Source organism: Colias eurytheme, chromosome 28 (assembly GCF_061535395.1).
Source record: "Colias eurytheme isolate Ceu_HAF_F1 chromosome 28, ilColEury1 Martin Lab GWU primary, whole genome shotgun sequence".
Classification (NCBI taxonomy): Eukaryota; Metazoa; Arthropoda; class Insecta; order Lepidoptera; family Pieridae; genus Colias; species Colias eurytheme.
This window is the reverse complement of record NC_143007.1, coordinates 5,157,080-5,175,833: the sequence shown is the minus strand read 5'-3', so window position 1 is coordinate 5,175,833 and position 18,754 is coordinate 5,157,080. Positions and strand designations below refer to the sequence as shown.

General features: G+C 33.7%; 1 protein-coding gene across 1 annotated transcript; it reads left to right on the top strand.

Moving 5' to 3' along the window:
• The first annotated feature begins 668 nt into the window (after positions 1-668).
• On the top strand, positions 669-18,239 carry LOC149896641 (uncharacterized). The gene is made up of 15 exons (XM_090117478.1): positions 669-695; positions 1,948-2,220; positions 3,207-3,257; positions 5,039-5,252; positions 5,890-6,047; positions 6,839-6,892; positions 7,136-7,279; positions 8,251-8,445; positions 9,315-9,485; positions 11,011-11,112; positions 11,451-11,591; positions 12,028-12,115; positions 15,119-15,420; positions 15,891-16,400; positions 16,929-18,239. Exons 1-15 carry the CDS (start codon positions 673-675, stop codon positions 18,064-18,066), a joined length of 3,564 nt encoding a protein of 1,187 aa, XP_089973604.1. The 5' UTR covers positions 669-672; the 3' UTR covers positions 18,067-18,239.
• The last annotated feature ends 515 nt before the right edge of the window (positions 18,240-18,754 follow it).

Sequence of the window (18,754 nt, the reverse complement as noted above, 5' to 3'; positions counted from 1 at the left end):
CGGGGCACGTGCGGGACGGGACGTGCTAAACATCGTCGGCGACGATATTTTTCCCGTCCACGTTCCCGTCCCGTCGATGTTCCCGTGACATATGCGTATTTGGATACATTTTGTATGCAACGATGTTTCCAAAACTTCCCGTCACGTCCCGTCCGGGTAAAATCCCGTCACGTATGCAGCGGCCTTTATCTTCCCAACGTGACATTGGCAGAATTGTACTCAAACAAAATTGCCACCCTTCGAAAAAATTGAATTGAATTCTTCCCACTTCCCAGTTTTTAAACGATCGCCGCGGCCGATCTTCGATCGGCTTTAATATTTTTGTGGAAGTTTAAATAATTTTATATAAAACATTCTATGCTAGAAGATATATTAAATCACAGGCTAAAATGAAAATCAATATAATTTTTGACTAATTTAATACTTTTCGGGCTACCTTCAACATTTAGTTTTATTTTTGATATTCGACATATTTAGCAACAAAATTTGAAGGTATGCATGTGGAGGCTGCAAATTATATAAATTTTTAATATTTTACATGTCTGGTTATTTTTAACGAGTATCTTTTTCTTATTCATTTCGTCAATAATTATCAAAATTTTGATTTTTATTTTGTAATCTAAGTTAAGTACCATAATATTTATCCTTTGTTTTATTGTTTCAGTTATTAAAATGGCACCTGTAAATACAAGCAGGTATGTTTCAATGTGTGTGTTATATTTTTACTAGCTGTCCTCCCCGGCTTCGCCCGTGGTACATATTTACGTTTTCTCTACATAAAAACCATCCTTGTACTTCAAGGAATATAATAAAAAAAGAATTATCGAAATCGGTTCAGCCGTTCTCGAGTTATATACCAACACATTTTGCGATTCATTTTTATATATAAGAAGATATCTAGTGGAGCTAAAACAATTGCTTATGTATTGTTGAAGATATTAAAAACTAGCAGTCCATCTTGGCACTGCCCGTGGTACAATACAAGGCTTACAACACTCAGGGTTCACAAACATATCAAAAGCTCAAAGACTTTTGAAATAGGTCTAGTGGTTCCTGACATTAGTGCTTTGTAAAAAACAGGCAAATTCTTCAGCCTTTAATATATTGTTAGTATGTAATACGAATTTCTCAAATCGGACCAGTATTTGCTAAGATTAGCGCATTCAAACATACAAACATCAGCTTTAAATATTAGTATAGATTGCCTGAGCTCAAACAAAAAAGACACATTCATAACCATTTTAGAAATGTTCCTCAAATATCTATAATAATAATAACACTTTATAGTTTATACTTGGAGGAAATATTTTCACTAAAAAATTACTTTACCAAGTAATATATAATATTTTATTTTTATTACTGGGCAAATTATTGTCAGAAGAAAATAAACAGATATGATTTAATTATAAAAAGATTAGTTTTTATTAACAACAAGTTCTGCTTTTCAAGTGATTTTGCTTACTTCCAAGTATTGTTTACAATATATAAAGGATGTTTATCAAATCAGAACATTACATAGTGAAGAATGCAACAGGCAGCTGACAGCAATCCTATGTCTTTATCATATCAACACTAAAAGGGTTTTGGCAATAAAAGGGAAAATACTAACACATTTCATAAATAATGTATGACTTTCATTGTATAATTAATAATTAAATGGTAATGTTAATTAATATGATGAATTTCTGAGTTATATAGAAAAAATTTCTTTTATAAGAAATCTAGTCAATTACTTTTTTAAATAACTAGCTTTCTGCCTTGAGTTTTGTCTGTTTTGATAAAACACACATAGTTTCTGTTCTCATAGGATTTCCGGGATAAAACCTATCTTATCTCCTTTCTCAGACTTCAAGCTATCTTTGTGTCAAATTTCATCCAAATTGATTCTACAGATTTAATAGATGAAATTGTTCATAAGTTCATAGGTACTACCTTTTTTTTTTACAGGGGAAAACCAAAAGATGAAATACCATCCGAGTTCAAACTACAATGGCTGAACAGGACATTACAATTCATAAAAAACGACAAGGAATTAAAATTGCAGTATCCAGAACTGCCGATGGATAGAGTAAAGTTCCTCCAAGATATGATATCTTGCAGAAACTATGATCTAGGTCTTGGTTATAGGCAATTGTATTTGCCTCTATGGGAGGCGTTAAAAATTATCGGGGTGAAATACGACTTCAAAATGCGATTAGCGAGCACTAAGAATGATACTGGGTAAGTTTTTTAATCTTAATCTTAATACTATTATAAAGGTGAAAGTTTGTAAGTATGGATGTATGGATGTATGGATGTTTGTTACTCTTTCACGTAAAAACTACTGAACCGGTTACAATGAAATTTAGCACACATATAGAGGGTAACTTGGATTAACACATAGGATAGGTTTTATGCCGGAAATCCCACGGGAACGGGAACTATGCGGGTTTTCCTTTGAAAACGCGGGCGAAGCCGCGGGCGAAAATCTAGTATATAATAATACTAGCCCGCGGTTTCATCCGAGTAATAGAGTTTTTCCTATTTATCCTATGGGAATATCAGAATAAGAAAACGCTAAGTTACTCATTATTACATCAGTTATCTGTCAGTGAGAGTCCCCTCAAAATTGGTCCAGCCATTCTAGAGAATAGCCGGTACAAACAGACAAAATTACTATTATGTTATCAGTGGAGTGTAAAAACTAAAAATAAACTGATGAAATTATTATATTGACATCAATTCTTGTTAAATGTGAAAACTGCATTGCGAATTGGTGATTTATAATTTAATTATTATTATTTATAAACAGTAGCGAATTGAAAATATATGAATTTTTTGAAACTATTATTATCAGACCAGACTGACTTATGAGTGTACAAGTCATACACAAAACAACAATAATTTTTTTATAGTAGGATGCCAAGTTCAAATAGTCATATTTAAGTTAAATAATTCGGTCAAGATGTTTTAAAGGATAACCAAAACCATTTTACGCGCATTGCTCCGCTCTTGTTGGTCTTAGCAAGATGATATATAACCTATAGCCTTCCTCAATAAAAGGGCTATCTCACACGGAAATAATTTTTCAAATCGGACCAGTAGTTCCCGAGATTGGCGCGTTCAAACGATCAAACAAAATCTTCAGCTTTATAATATTAATACCTATAGATTTTTAAGCTTTAAAACTATATATTAAATATTATAATAAGCATGTTTTTTTTCAGAGTTTTATCCTTGGAAAAGATTTCGAAGAACATGAAGCCAGAAATGGTTTGGTAAGTTTTATTTTTTTCAATATACAATTTTAAAGTAACTTAAATTTTATCTGTATATATATTTTATCAACATAGCTGTTATTTCAGGATATATTATTTCAGTCATTTACTAGAAAATAATTTTTAATGTCTGTAATAATCAGAATTGTTAATTATTGTATCCTATACATAAACTAACTTTCCGTCCGCGGCTTCGCCCGCTTTGTATAAAAATTATATACATAAACCATCCTCTTGAATCACTCTTAGATCTATTAAATAAAAACTGCATCAAAATCAAATCCAAAATCGTAGTTTTAAAGATTTAAGCATACATAGGGACAGAAAAAGCGACTTTGTTTTATACTATGTAGTGATGAGCAGTCGACTCTTTTTTCAAACTCAAACTCAAACTCAAACATTTATTCATTCAATTAGACTTCTTATAGAAGCACTTTTGAAACGTCATTACATATTTTATTTTAAAATTTACCACCGATTCGGAAAGCAGTATCTACGGAGAAGAACCGGCAAGAAACTCCATAGTTGCTCTTTTAAATCATGTCAGTTTTACAATTTTACAAAATACATATGTAACATCATATATTATAATAACATGCCAAAGAACTGTCCTGTGGTTTTTTCGCGACAACCCTCCATGGGTTTTTATCGTCCATATATTCCTGAATACTGTAGTACGCTCTCTGAACTAGTACATTTTTATATAAGTTTTAAATTTAAGGCTTTGTCAGACAGGACGCGTACTTAGCGCGCGTCAGAGCGTTAAGCTGACGCCGCGCTATGACGCTAAGATGTGTTCTACTACCATCGTAGAATACTGTCAAACAGAGCGCCGGCGCTAGCAGTACGCAACGCTCTGTCGCGGCGTTAGGACGCTTTAACGTCGGGTGTTGTATTTTTTTACAAATTTTATTTTAGCGTCGGAGTTAATAGGCGTAAAATAATAATAAAATACTGCATAATGACCGAAAATTTGATAGAATTGGTTAGAAAAAATCCATGCTTATATAATACGAAGGATAGTTCATATAAACTATAAAGATATATCAATGAAGGCAAAATTGTGGGCACAAATTGGAGAAGAAATTAATGAAACTGGTAAGTAAAAAATTCTTCCGACTCCGGAGTTAATATCGCTGTACCTTGTTTTGTTCGTAAGTAATACTTAATTATGTAAACAACATGCAGCTTTAATAATATCAATTGCTGTGTCCTAACGCGCGCTAAAGCGTTCTGTTTGACGAAGCCTCGCGCGACTTTAAAACAGGACGCTGCAGCGCTACTACGCAGCGCTAAAATACGCGTCCTATCTGACAAAGCCTTTAGAACTACTAAACTCTTTAATATTATGAGGAATTCTATTGTAAAAGCGTATACCTTGACCCATAAATGAATTTTTAACTTTAGCTAATCGGAAAAATGGCATTTCAATTCTATTTCTGTTCCTTGTGCCATAACAGTGTCTATCTCCTACTCTTGTGTGTAAGTCGGCGTTTTTGTGTACATGCAAAATATTATTAAATATATACTGTGATGGTACAGTAAGGATACCAGTATTCTTAAAGAGATCTCTTAGTGAGTCCCGAGCACGTAAATTATATATAGAACGAATGGCTCTTTTCTGTAAGATAAATATAGTTTCTATATCTGCTGCCCTGCCCCATAGTAGAATTCCATAGGAAACTTATTTTAACCGACTTCAAAAAAAGGAGGAGGTTATCAATTCGGCCGGTATATTTTTTTTGTTTTTTTTGTTACATAGTAATAATTTTTGTTTTCAGTGTCAGCGACATAGATTCCTCAGATGACGATGTACAAACGAAGAAAGAACAAATAAGCAAGCAATTGTTACAAACGATACGAAATGCAGTCGATTCTGTATCCCCATCTTTTGTAAAGGCAACGCTACAGAAATTTCACGATTTTGTATGTGATGAAAAAAATGCAAGTGTTATGTATGAAAACTTGGCTAGGAGTGAAGTTACATTCCTACAGGTAAAGTATCTAGTGCTATTTTTAGGGTTGCGTAAATAAGGGTAAAATATGTCAAAATATCAAATAAATCAGGATAATTTTCACACACGGCACGATCTGATCCCATACTAAGCTTTCGCTTGTGTTATGGCAACCAGATGGCTGATAAACATACATATATATAATTTTAAATAAATACTTATACCTATAGATAATTTACACCCAGACACAGAGCAAACATCTATGTGCATCACACAAATATTTGCCCCGGTGGGGAATTGAACCCACAACCTCTGGCTTAGAAGGCAGGGTCACTACCAACCAAGTCAACCGGTCATTCAATGTATGTATGTCCGTCCGTCTGTCACAAAAAAGAAAAATAATAACGAAAATAAAACAAATATTATATAAAAGATGTGATTTATGCAGGTTTTGATAATATCTATTTTCAAAGCATGTAAACTTATTTTGAAGTTATATATAGAGGATAGCTTACATAATAAATAATAATAAAATAATATGTACTTTAAAATATCATGAATACCACATTATTGCCATTTAAACGGGCCATTTAAATAAAAAATAGCTTATTTGTAAGGAACCCTCATTGTCGCGAGTCCGACACACACTTAGCCTAATTTTTCTTTCTTTCTTACAGAATTTATTAGGCATTATGAAGAACAGGAAGGCTTTAGAGGAACTATTTTCACCAATGTGCAATGACTTATTACAAAAGATTGGCACAGTGGTTGAAAATTCTGATACTTATAAATTGGAAATAACACCTGTTAGTCAAGATAAAGATACTTCTAAAAGGTGGGTAGTAGTTTAAAAAGTGTGCCGAGCATACGTGTCAAAAGTGAAACTTCTGCGCGCATAGAGAGTAAAATTTCAAGGTTGCGTCATGGCAATACCGTCACGTCATGGAGTAAGGTGACGATGTATCTTTTAATCTTGCCAAAGTTTCACTTCTGACACGTGTGCTCGGTACAAAAAGTGCTATATAAAGTGAGTGGAAATTATTTAAGATGCACTCAACAACTGAAGTAAAATCGACGCCGGGAGTGGCTGGGCAAAATGTAGCTAATTAGCCACATTTTACTGCGTTTGTCTCTTTCACCTTTTATTAGTTACTAGCGGTCCGCCCCGGCTTCGCCCGTGGTACATATTTCGCAATAAAAGGTACCCTATGTTCTTTCTCAGGGTCTAAAGATTATCTGTGCCAAATTTCATCAAAATCGGTTCAGTAATTTATGCGTGAAAACCATACATACATACATACAAACCTTTCCTCCTTATAATATTAGTATAGAAGTATAGACTAGCGGCTATACTTCTATACTAATATTATAAGGAGCCCGGCTTCGCCTGTGGTACATGTTTACGTATTCTCTCCATACGAACCATCGTCGTACTTCAAGGTATATTATAAAAAGAGAATTAATGAAATCGGTTCATCCGTTCTAGAGTTATGCGCTTACCAACACATTTCATTCATATCTGTTCAATTTTCATTTTTATGTTATAGATAATATCAATTTATCCGACTAGTCGGAAAAGTTACAAAATTTAATAAATGTGAATAAAACAATATATTTTTGTTTCAGGCAATTGTCGTTCAAAAAGGTACCGGATTTCGGTAAAAAGAAAGTAAAAAAGACGTAAGTGTTTACTTTTTTAATGTTTTTTTTATAAATGTTTATTTTTATGAGGAAAGTTAGTACAGTTTGTCTGTCACGTCATGGAGTAAGGCGACGATTTTGGTATCTTTGAATCTTGCCAATAAAGTTTCACTTCTGACACGTGTGCTCGTTTTAACCGACTTCAAATAACAGGAAGAAGTTATCAATTCGGCCGGTATATTTTTTGTATTGTTTAATTAAATATATTATCTGTTTTTGTAGAAAATCAGCAAAGAAAAAAGAAAGCACGAGAACAAGTACAGCGGCACAGATTAAAAAATCATTAGAAGCACAGAAAAGTAATATAAATGAATTATCAATGAAAATAGAAACATTATCTGTGAAGGGAATACTGGAGAATTTACGGTAAGACTATTTATAAATAGCTAAATTATTTAATTCTGCGCTGTTCTAATATTTATAAATTGTTTTAATGATATGAAAGTAGCAAGAAATAATAAATTTCTAAGTTAATTTTCATGAAAGAAGCAAAAAATAAGAAGTTTCTAAGTTAATTTTCAAAATGTTTAATGTTCTACATTAGTTTATAAAAAAATGTTTTCATAACAATAACTTAAAATTTACGAAGTAATTCTGTCTTATGTTAGTCATATATTTTATGTTATATCCATAGTAATCTAAATAACAAGACACTAGAAGTCGTAAGCGTACGTGACCTTGTCGCCACTCAGGTGATTTGCACATCACCAGTGCATTCGTCACTGTTCAGTTGCTCTGGAGACGTATGAGTGTATACATGGTGTGTTTCAGCAATTCCCATTGCGGAAATTCTTCCACAAGTTGTAATTATACTTATAAAGGAATAATATTTCATCGGAAAATATTTTTTTTTAGAAATAATGCCGTTTTTCCTTAAAATTATAGAATATTTAAAAGTATTACGAGTGTCACCATAGTAATCGAAATAACAATGAATGACACAGTCGACCATTCTTATTATCACGTTTGTTCGTATTGGAGCAAAAAGTCTCATATACTTAGGGATGTTATTCTAAAATAAACCGTAAATTCGTGCGTTAGGATACATATTCAAAAGCTTAATTTAATAGATAAGTTAGTTTTCACTAAAATCAAGCTGTCCAATAAAAGGCATAGTTTACTTGTGTGTACTGTTTAGCTTTCGGTTTGAATGTGTTGATTTTGGCGACAGCGGTTTTCATACGAATTATGACATTATAGCACTTCTATGTGTCTTGTTATTTAGATTTCTATGTTTATATCAGTATATTTTATGCATATTGTTGATCAAGTGTGCAAAAAAATATATTTAATGTTTAAAACTACACATTTGTCCTAATATTCAAATTTATTTTTAGAGACGAATTAAAAAAAGACATACCACAGAGTTTATCTATACCAAAAGGCATAGACCAATCACCAACAGACAAGAGAGGAGCCATAGAGAAAGTGAAAAATGTAGATAAAAAAGTATTAAATAAATGTAATAATGCGTTGTTACAATCTTTAGATAAATGTGCCAAAGCTGTTAGTCCTATATCTAGTAATGCTGGGTAAGTTTTATTTTATATGTACATATTATTTATTTTCATATAAAAAATTAGCTAAATCGGTCCATTCGTTCTCGAGATTGAGCAAGGCAAACAAATAGAAATTAATGTTCGTATACATATGTATATATATATGTGCATAGTTGTTAAATTTATTTTTCTATCGACCTTACAAATCTTATAGGCAAAGTCGCGGCCTAAAGGCAGTCTATTTCAAATTTTATATAAGTACTAGTAGTTCCATTGTATAAAATACTAGCTTTCCGCCCGCGGCTTCGCCCGCTTTGTCTAAAACCTAATAAATTATATAGGTTCCTTACTCTTATAGGTAACCTTCCTCTTGAATCACTTTATCTATTAAAAAAACCGCATCAAAATCCGTTGCGTAGTTTAAAAGATTTAAGCGGACAGACAGCGACATCGACTTAGTTTTATACTATGTAGTGTAAAAATATTATATATAATAATGAAACCCGTTTTCCTTGGTCACGGCATCACGCGTGAACGGGTGGACCGATTTCGATAATTATTTTTTGACGTGACAACGTCTTATAATTCGATAGAGCCGGCTGCACGCACGAAAAAACATGACTCATGCGGCGTTACCTCGCTCTGAGGCGTTCCATGTAAGGCTTGAAGTGAAAGCGAGAGCGCGGAACGAGTGACAAAGAAGCACAATCGGATGTTGTCACGTTCAACTATCGTCAGTAAACCGACTTTACAGACAACCAGTTTTTTTATTATATTCCTTGAAGTACGAGGGTGGTTCTTATGTGGAGAAAACGTAAAGATGTACCACGGGCGAAGCCGGGGTGGACCGCTAGTGCTATATATATTATCAACTAATAATGTAAACTTAATAATTTTTTCAGTTGTGAAAAGAAAACAGAAGCTAAAATACCGCCCATAGTAACCCCTACAAAACCAGTAGAGGAAAAATCATTTGAAACTCTCATAAAAGAGAATAAACACATACCACCAAAAACTAATAATTTAATTAAGAAAAACGATTTTTTAAAAAAAGTTGAAGATCCCGTTATTGAGTAAGTATTTAAGTTTTAGTTATAGTAAATATATAAAAAAGAGCACACGTGTCAGAAGTGAAACTTCTTTGGCAAGATTCGAAGATACCAAAATCGTCGCCTTACTCCATGACGTGACGGTATTGCCATCTTGAAATTTTACTCTCAACGCTTTTAAAGAAGTTTCACTTAAAAAAACTTTGATATTCAGGTAAAGTATCAAATTTTATAATTAATTGTATTTTTTTCAAATTATAGAGAGAAAAAAGCAAAGACCTCAGATAAACCAATTGAAGTTAAAATCTCAAAAAGTGAGGTGGATATGAAAATAAGTAAACCTGTAGAAAACACCAGTTTGAGGTATGTTTTAGACTATTGAATTATCCAATTTATATAAGTACTAGCTTTCCGCCCCCGACTTCGCCCACGCGGTCAAAGAAAAACCCGCATAGTTCCCGTGGGATATCCAGGATAAAACCTATCCTATGTCCCGGGGTAAAAAGTAGCCTATGTCCTTTCTCGGGTATCAAAATATCTCCATACTAAATTTCATGCAAATTGGTTCAGAAGTTTAAGCGTGATTGAGTAACAGACAGACAGAGTTACTTTCGCATTTATAATATTAGTATGGATATATAAGTATATAAAACTCAAAGGTGACTGATATAGTGATCTATCAACGCACAGTCCAAACCACTGGACGTATCGGGCTGAAATTTGGCATGCAGGTAGATGTTAGGACGTAGGTATCCGCTAAGAAAGGATTTTAGAAAATTCATCCCCTAAAGGGGTAAAATAGGGGATGAAAACTTATACCATGAAAATTTATCTTTTCCACGCAAGCGAAGTTGCGGGCAACAGCTAGTTTAAGCAATAATGTTCAATAATTGATGTAAAAGTCAGGCAAAATAAAATATACCGGTACTGAGCCGAAAAATAAATCGTAAGTCCTATCCTACTGTAATATATCCTACTAATATTATAAATGCGAAAGTTTGTGAGGATGTATGTATGTGTATGTTTGTTACTCTTTCACGCAAATACTACTGAACCGATTACAATGAAATTTAGCACAAATATAGAGGGTAACTTGGATTAACACAAGTATATTACTACTATTTTATTTATTTATTTACTTAGGTAAATATGTAGTTGTATGGTAAAACTATTTTTAGATAATAATATGGTAAAGTAGTTTTTGAGTTTTGACTTACAAGGGGGCGTCCATAAATTACATGTGGACGTGTTTTTAAGCTATTGCATAGCTTCTATCCCGGGCTTTGAGCGCTGGGACCGAATCCAGAAATTCCGTAACGAAAAAACCTCACGCTCCCCACTCCGACGGGCACGGAGGTGTGGCTTGAAGCCATAGCATGCAATAGCTTTACCGCGGCAGTCCCCGAGTGACACACGTCTTTTTTTATTTTTTGACCCTCCCCCCTGATGAGAGTAGTGAGTTTTTCAGTTTCAAAAAAAAAAAAAAAATACACGTTATTATTTAGATAAAGTACTGAATTTTATATAATTGTATTTATCCTAATTACAGAGAGAAAAAAGCAAAAACCTCAGATAAGCCAATTGAAGTTAAAATCTCAAAAAGTGAGGTGGATATGAAAATAAGTAAACCTGTGGAAAATACAAATTTAAGGTAAGTTTCCGCATAGTTCCCGTTTCCGTGGGAGTTCATGATACTACTATTATAAATGCGAAAGTAACTCTGTCTGTCTGTCTGACTCAATCACGCCTTAACTACTGAACCAATTTGCATGAAATTTGGTATAGAGATATTTTGATACCTGAGAAAGGGCATAGGCTACTCTTTATCCCGGGAAAATGACGCAATCCCGGAAATCCCACGGGAAAAGAACTATGCGGGTTTTTCTTTGACTGCGCGGGCGAAGCCGCGGGCCTAAACCTAGTGTACCTATAAATTTTGAATAAACCCTTATTTGTGCTTGAAATAAACTATTTATTTTACTTTTACAGTAAACCGACCATAAACAACGCGACCAAAGAGAAACCAAAAGCGTCGGCCATAGACAAAATGGATGTAAAAAACATGCCGAAAGTAAAAGTTAAATTGATGGAAGGATTGACGACACCAGTAGAAAGTGATATAGCTATCAGGTTAGTCATTTTGTAGTCAAGGTCGTCATGACAATACCGTCACGTCATGGAGTGAGGTGACGATTTCGGTATCTTTGAATCTTTCCAAAGATGTTTCACTTCTGACACGTGCGTTCAGCACACACGCTCCTTTTTCTACCTTTTACAATGGTAGAAATTAATCTAAATTTATTACCATGAAATTAATCTTAATAGAATGTTCAAGCTTGAGTTTTAGTTTTTATATATATTACTAGTGGTCCGCCCCGGCTTCGCCCGTGGTACCTACATGTTTAAACTATCCTATCTCTCAAGTTGGATCGAACTGCACATGGTGTGCGAATTTTATTATAATCGGTTGAGTGGTTTAGGAGTCCATTGAGGACAAACATTGTGACACGAGATTTATATATATTAAGATTTTATATTTTAAATACATATTTGAATGTTTTTACAGAATGATGAAGTCTATGGGTTGGAAGGGGGGTGCGCTCGGTGCGAGGGAGGGGGGGATAACCGAACCAATCATGCCTGATATACATTTGGTGAGTTTAAACGGGGTTTAAATCGGGTTTTATATCATACTAGCTTTCCACCCGCAGCTTCGCCCGCGCAGTCAAAGAAAAACCCGCATAGTTCCCGCTCCCGTGGGATTTCCGGGATAAAACCTATCCTATTTCCCGGGTTAAAAAGTAGCCTATGTCCTTTCTCGGGTATCAAAATATCTCTATACCAAGTTTCATGCAAATTGATTCAGTAGGTAAGGCGTGATTGAGTAACAGACAGACAGAGTTACTTTCGCATTTATAATATGGACTAGCAAACCGGGTGAATTCCGTTTCGCCACCAGAGACACCTTTTCTTTGCTATAAACCTCACGGAGCCCGAGACCTTTCCAACGAATGCAAAACCGTGGAAATCGGTTCGTGCGTTCTGGAGTTATAGCGTCAGGAAGGAAAACCCGACTTATTATCGGTCAATTAAGGAAAGCTGGCATGTTCACAGTACTCACACTTATGCAATTTCACTTACAGTATGTTCAAAAATAAATGCGACTCTAGTTTCATTTTAGACTTGAATTGAAAAATGGGTGCGTTGTAGATAAATATATGCAAATATAATTATGTACTTATGAAAGCTCTCATAATTTACCTGTAAAATTATAATTTAAAAGTAAATCAATTGATGAAGTTAATTATTTATTCTAATAATAATCAATTGGATAAAAGTATTAATAATCATTCAATTATCAAATAATAATTAAATTTCAGGTCATAAAAACAATACAAATAACACGTGCGCTTACTCCCAACACACGGATGGTTGTTTTGATAATGATTTAAATAACGGGCGTTTTTTTAATAATGTGATAACTCTGATTATTAATTAGTAATTTGATTTTTGAAAAAAAAAAATGCCGATTTTAGTCAAAATTTATATTTTTCTAACAAGATCCTTATCATCCAAATTTCCACCTTGGTGAGAAAAATTGACATTTCTAATGAAAATGAACAAAAAATTAAATGATTTTATTAAATACTGTAAAATAGTCTATAATTCTTCCATTTACTGTATCGCAAAATTCTTCATAGATTTTTAGATATTCGTACTACACCAATTACATCACCCTGTATTTATAAACAATTGCAAAATATGACACATACATAGGCCGGGAGATACTGACACAAAATTTCGGGTCATTTGTAACAGAATGGCGGTTCTACAGAGGTCTTATTACGCAATGACTAAAAGAAAAATGATGGTCAGAACTCAGAACGCTGGTACCGGCGGACTAGTCGCGTGGGCGTTAGTCGAACTCGTCGGATAAATAGCGAAAGTCAAACGATTTGTAACACAAAAATTTTAGAATTCACCGATAGCCCATAAAAAAGATGTAGGCGGTAGTGTCATGCCATACTTTTCCGGTGTAACTTACAGCCCCTCATACCGACGCGATGCGTTGATTAAAAAAAAAAACAATTCAAACATTTGTACCAGGCTAACTTTTGCACAGGTAATCATCATCGTGCAGACATTTACGAAAATCGCCATGCCATACTTTTTGGACGATTCCAAATGGCCACCATACCGCCGAAAATCTGCAAAAAAAATTTTTTTTTCGCCAAACAATTTGTACCAGTATTGCATATGGATTTTTGGAGAGTATTTGATAAAATGTGACCATTATTATATTTGCCATACTTCTAGTAGGGGGAAAAAGTGCTGCCATACTTGAAAATTAATTTATTCGTCACGTTTCAAAAATACGACTGTACAATACGTAAAATATTTTTTTACAGTATGGGATCATTATATTCTGTTTGTTTGTATACAATTCTACCTAGAAAAAAATATCGCAGATTGCAAACATGGGGCGGATGATTGTAAGACTTAAGCCAAGACGTAAAAAAAAAATGAAAAGAATTGGCGATTTGTACCAGTACGGCATTTTTGGAAAGTATATGATGCAACGTGACCATTATTATATTTGCCATACTTTTAATAGAGGGAAAAATTAGTGCCATACTGCTACAAATCGTTCAAACTACGAATAAAATCTTACAATAAGAAAAAAATCTTATACACATTCGCCACCTCCCACAGGTATGGCATTATCACACTTCTATTTATAATCATTCAGGAGTTGTTGAAACAAAAATGTAGGGTGGTAGAAATCGTTTGGCGAGAAAAAAAAATTTCAAAAATTTGCAGATTTTCCGCGGTATGGCGACCATTTGGAATCGTCCGAAAAGTATGGCATGGCGATTTTAGTAAATGGCTGCACGACGATGGTTACCTGTGCAAAAGTGAGCCCGGTACAAATGGTTGAATTGTTTTTTTTTAAATCAACGCATTCACGTCGGTATGGTGGACTGTAAGTCACATCGTAAAAGTATGGCATGACACTACCGCCTACATCTTTTTTAAGGGCTATCGGTAAATTCTAAAATTTTTGTGTTACAAATCGTTGGACTTTCGCTATTTATCCGACGAGTGTGACTAACGCCCACGCGACTAGTCCGCCGGTACCAGCGTTCTGCCCATCATTTTTCTTTTTGTCATTGCGTACTAAGACCCCTCTAGACCGCCATCCTGTTACAAATGGCCCGAAATTTTGTGTCAGTATCTCCCGGCCTAACATGTGCAATGTGTAAATGTGTTGACGTTCCAGCTCTTCTTAATATACCTATAATTTTATATAGTAGACTAGCTGCTGAGCGCGGTTTCACGGTTCACCCCCGTGGCTCCACTCCTGTTGATCTTAAAACGTGGACGGTTCCTGAAAACACGGGCGAAGCCGCGGGCGCAAAGCTACTTGTCCATAATTATTAAATACTAGCGGTCCGCCCCGGCTTCGCCCGTGGTACATATTTCACAATAAAAGGTAGCCTATGTTCTTTCTCAGGATCTAAAGATTGTCTGTGCCAAATTTCATCAAAATCGGTCCAGTAGTTTATGCGTGAAAACCATACATACATACATAATTACAAACCTTTCCTCTTTATAATATTAGTATAGATTAATAAACGTTAATATATTAATTACAGGTAAAAAACGCGGGCCTCGGGCACATACAAGAAAAAAAGAAGAAACAATCGAATCCAATACGACGTGAAATTTTACAAGCCATATTAGTAGCACTCAACAACGATACACCCGTCTCTTTCTCGCAAGTGAAAACGCAATTGAGTAAAAAGGACAAACAATATGTGAATTCGGTTAATCGCGCGTTGAATAGACGGAATGATCCCGGGTTACCGGGAAAGGATGAATCGGCTTTGATTGAGTGCATTTTGGACGTGCTGAAAGATAACCCGAAGATAAAGTTCTACGTTGAGGTTAAGAAAAAGTAAGTTTTTGTGGTAATTTTGATTTGATTTGAATTATATTTGATTTGATTTCCTTTCGTTTCATTTTATCTCATCTAGATGAAAATCTTATTATTTTTCGATATCATTTAAAATTTTTGACTTGTTTTTTTTTACGTTAAAATGTAACATATTAATACCTAGGTTTAAACACTTTTTGGTCCCAATAGTTTTTGAGAGTTATATATAAGGAAATAAAAAATTTAATTTCGTTCTTATCATATTAGCTTACGGCCTTACTAATAAAAAGTTAAAAAATGGATAAATTTCTACCATTTTCTACCATAGCTGTGTCCTGCTCTTGCTCACATGAAACGTCAATCATAAAAACGAGACAGGTTATTGCAATAACTAATCCACTGCATAGCAAATGGGTAACATTTTATTAGTAAGACCATAAGAGTATAAAAATTAGACTATTATTATATAATAACATATTTTATTATAACAGGCAATTACGGATTGAGAAAATCGAAGAAAAAGCACACTCTTTGTCCGACGAACTTTGCGACGTCGAAGAAAAAGATTCAAACGAAAAGATAAAAGATTCACAAATTACAAAAGTCAAAGTATTATCAGATAACGAGGTTAAAAACAAAATGGCCGAATACATAAACACAATAGATCCGAATAATAATGAAAACGATTTATTAAATATAAAAGATATAGTTCCGTTACTAACGGAAACAGAAAGGGAAGAAATTACACCAAAAACGATAAATGCACAAAAAGATAGATTGTTCGTAATGAAAATGTGTCTACACTTTCTGAAAAGCGACAGAACGGATGCGACGATTTCGATGAATTTCAACTTGAGTTGTATGAGTTTTGTGAAACAGTTGACCCTTTTTGTCAATCAGAGGAAAGCTACGTTGAAAAGTAGAGTCGAATGTTTTGTGTGGAACGAATTGGTCAAATATATAGGAAATGCCTATTTAATATATTGGTGTGAGGGAATGAAGTGAGTAGATTATGTATTTTAACCGACTTATAAAAAAGATTGTTATTGTATCAAATTTTTTTATAGTTATTTTGCAAAATGTTTCGAAAATTCATAAATATGTTCAGCTTTCCGCCCGCAAAGAAAAGCCCGCATAGTTCCCTTTCCCGTGGGATATCCGTGATAAAACCTATTCTATGTTTTAATCCAAGTTACCCTCTATATGTGTGCTAAATTTCATTATTATCGGTTCAGTAGTATTTGCGTGAAAAAGTAATAAACACACACATACATCCATCCTCATAAGCTTACTCATTTATAATATTAGTAGAAAGGATTAGATAGTTTTATATACATACTAGCGGTCCGCCCCGGCTTCGCCCGTGGTACATATGAAAAATAGATGTTGGCCGATTCTCAGACTTACCCGATATGCACAGAAAATTTCATGAGAATCGGTCCACCCGTTTCGGAGGAGTATGCAGACTAACATTGTGACACGAGAATTTTATATATAAGATTTTGTTTTAATACTTATGTTTCTTCCAGGTCATTTGGATTTAGCAAAGTATACCGTCCTGAACATAGTACAAACAATTCATCTGGCAATACCATTGCTTCAAAAGAAATAAAAACTCAAGCACCTTGCAACATCAAAAATAATATAACTAGTAACACTAGTGAGCCGAAGGAATTAAAAACTAAAGCTTCTAGCAACACTATTGAGCCAAAGAAAGTAAAAACGGAAGCATCTGGCAACTTTGAAATACAAGACAACGATAAATTGTGCCTAAACTTTTCGAAAGACAAAAAAGGCGATGGTCTTTTCGTTTTTGGATTTGATGTAGATAGCAACACTAATGATCGAAAAGTAGAAAAAGTAGAAGAAAATAATGTAGATAGCAACTCTTATGATGGAATAGTAGAAAAGGAGGAAGAAAATAATATAGATAGCAACACAAATCATGGAAAAGTAAAAATAGAAAATAATGAAGATGGCAACATTTATAAGGAAAAAGTGGAAAAAGAACAGGAAAATTATGTAAATGGCAATACCAATGATGAAAAAGTAAAAGAAAATGGCTCAGGATCAGGATTAGATACAGCCATATGTAAAAACATTGACGACGATATAACCAATTTCATAGAAAACATGAGCATTTGCAAACAAATGTCAGAATGCAAACTAAAAGAGCAACAAAAAGAGATTATAAATATAAGAATTTTCAAAGAAATGAATACACCAATGCGAGAGGAAACCGCGAAAAACATTCAAATTCAAATTTGGAATTCCATAAAAGAAAAAAAACAATTTTTTCCCGCGCTCAAATGTCATGGAATCAAAAATGACAGCTTATTATATACTTGTTTTAATTACGAAACATATATATGGATAATCGATTTATTACAAGATTATCAAGTTATTTCATACAATAATTGCGAATCGTTCATAATGACGTTGAAAATGAATATTTTCGATGAAAATTTTGATGTTTTTGCGTGTTTAAATAAGTATTATCGGCATTTGGATACGACAAAATGGCGGGTCGTTGATAAAATATATAAAGAGGGGGAATTGAATATTATTGTTATGTTAGATTGGTGTTCGTTTAAATTTATAAGCGACAATGGTTTTAGATTATTTGCAGGAATTGATGAGATTTGCTTTGATATCCTTTTGGATTGAAATCGTAAACCGACTTTAAAAAAGGAGGATTTTAAGAAAAACAAAATTTGTTTGTTAGTTTTTGTTTGGATTTTTAAGTTTTTTTTGTTTGTTGGCGAATGCATGAACTGATTTTGATGATTTTATGCCCATGTTTTAGTACCTTTTAAAGGTTAATTTCTGAAAATATCGATGTAGTTAAATTTTATGGATATTTTTTTGAAGTGAAACTTCTTTAGGCGCGTTGAGAGTAAAATTGCAATACCGTCACGTCATGGAGTAAGGCGAAGATTTTGGTATCTTGAATCTTGTCAAAGAAGTTTCACTTCTGACACGTGTGCACGACAGACACGTTTTTACTTTTCGTAACAAAAGTTCGAAATATACTAAGACTGTTCCTGTTATTATTTATAAGGCTGTTTAATTTTAAAAGCAAGTTAATTAGTTTTTTTATTAAAGTAAATTTTAGTTAAACTAATCTTCTATTTAAGAAGGAACTGACTAGTCAACGCACAGTCAAAACTGCTGTGTCAAAAACGGTTAAGTTTTGCACGATAAAAAAAATCAGCCCTAAGTTGATAAATAGTATATTTCTTAACTATTGTAGATGTCTATCTGTGATTCTTCTGACTTTTTAAAAACAAAAATACGATTTTTGACGTATCATATACATAAGTGAATATATTTTATTGTAGGTATATAATATATG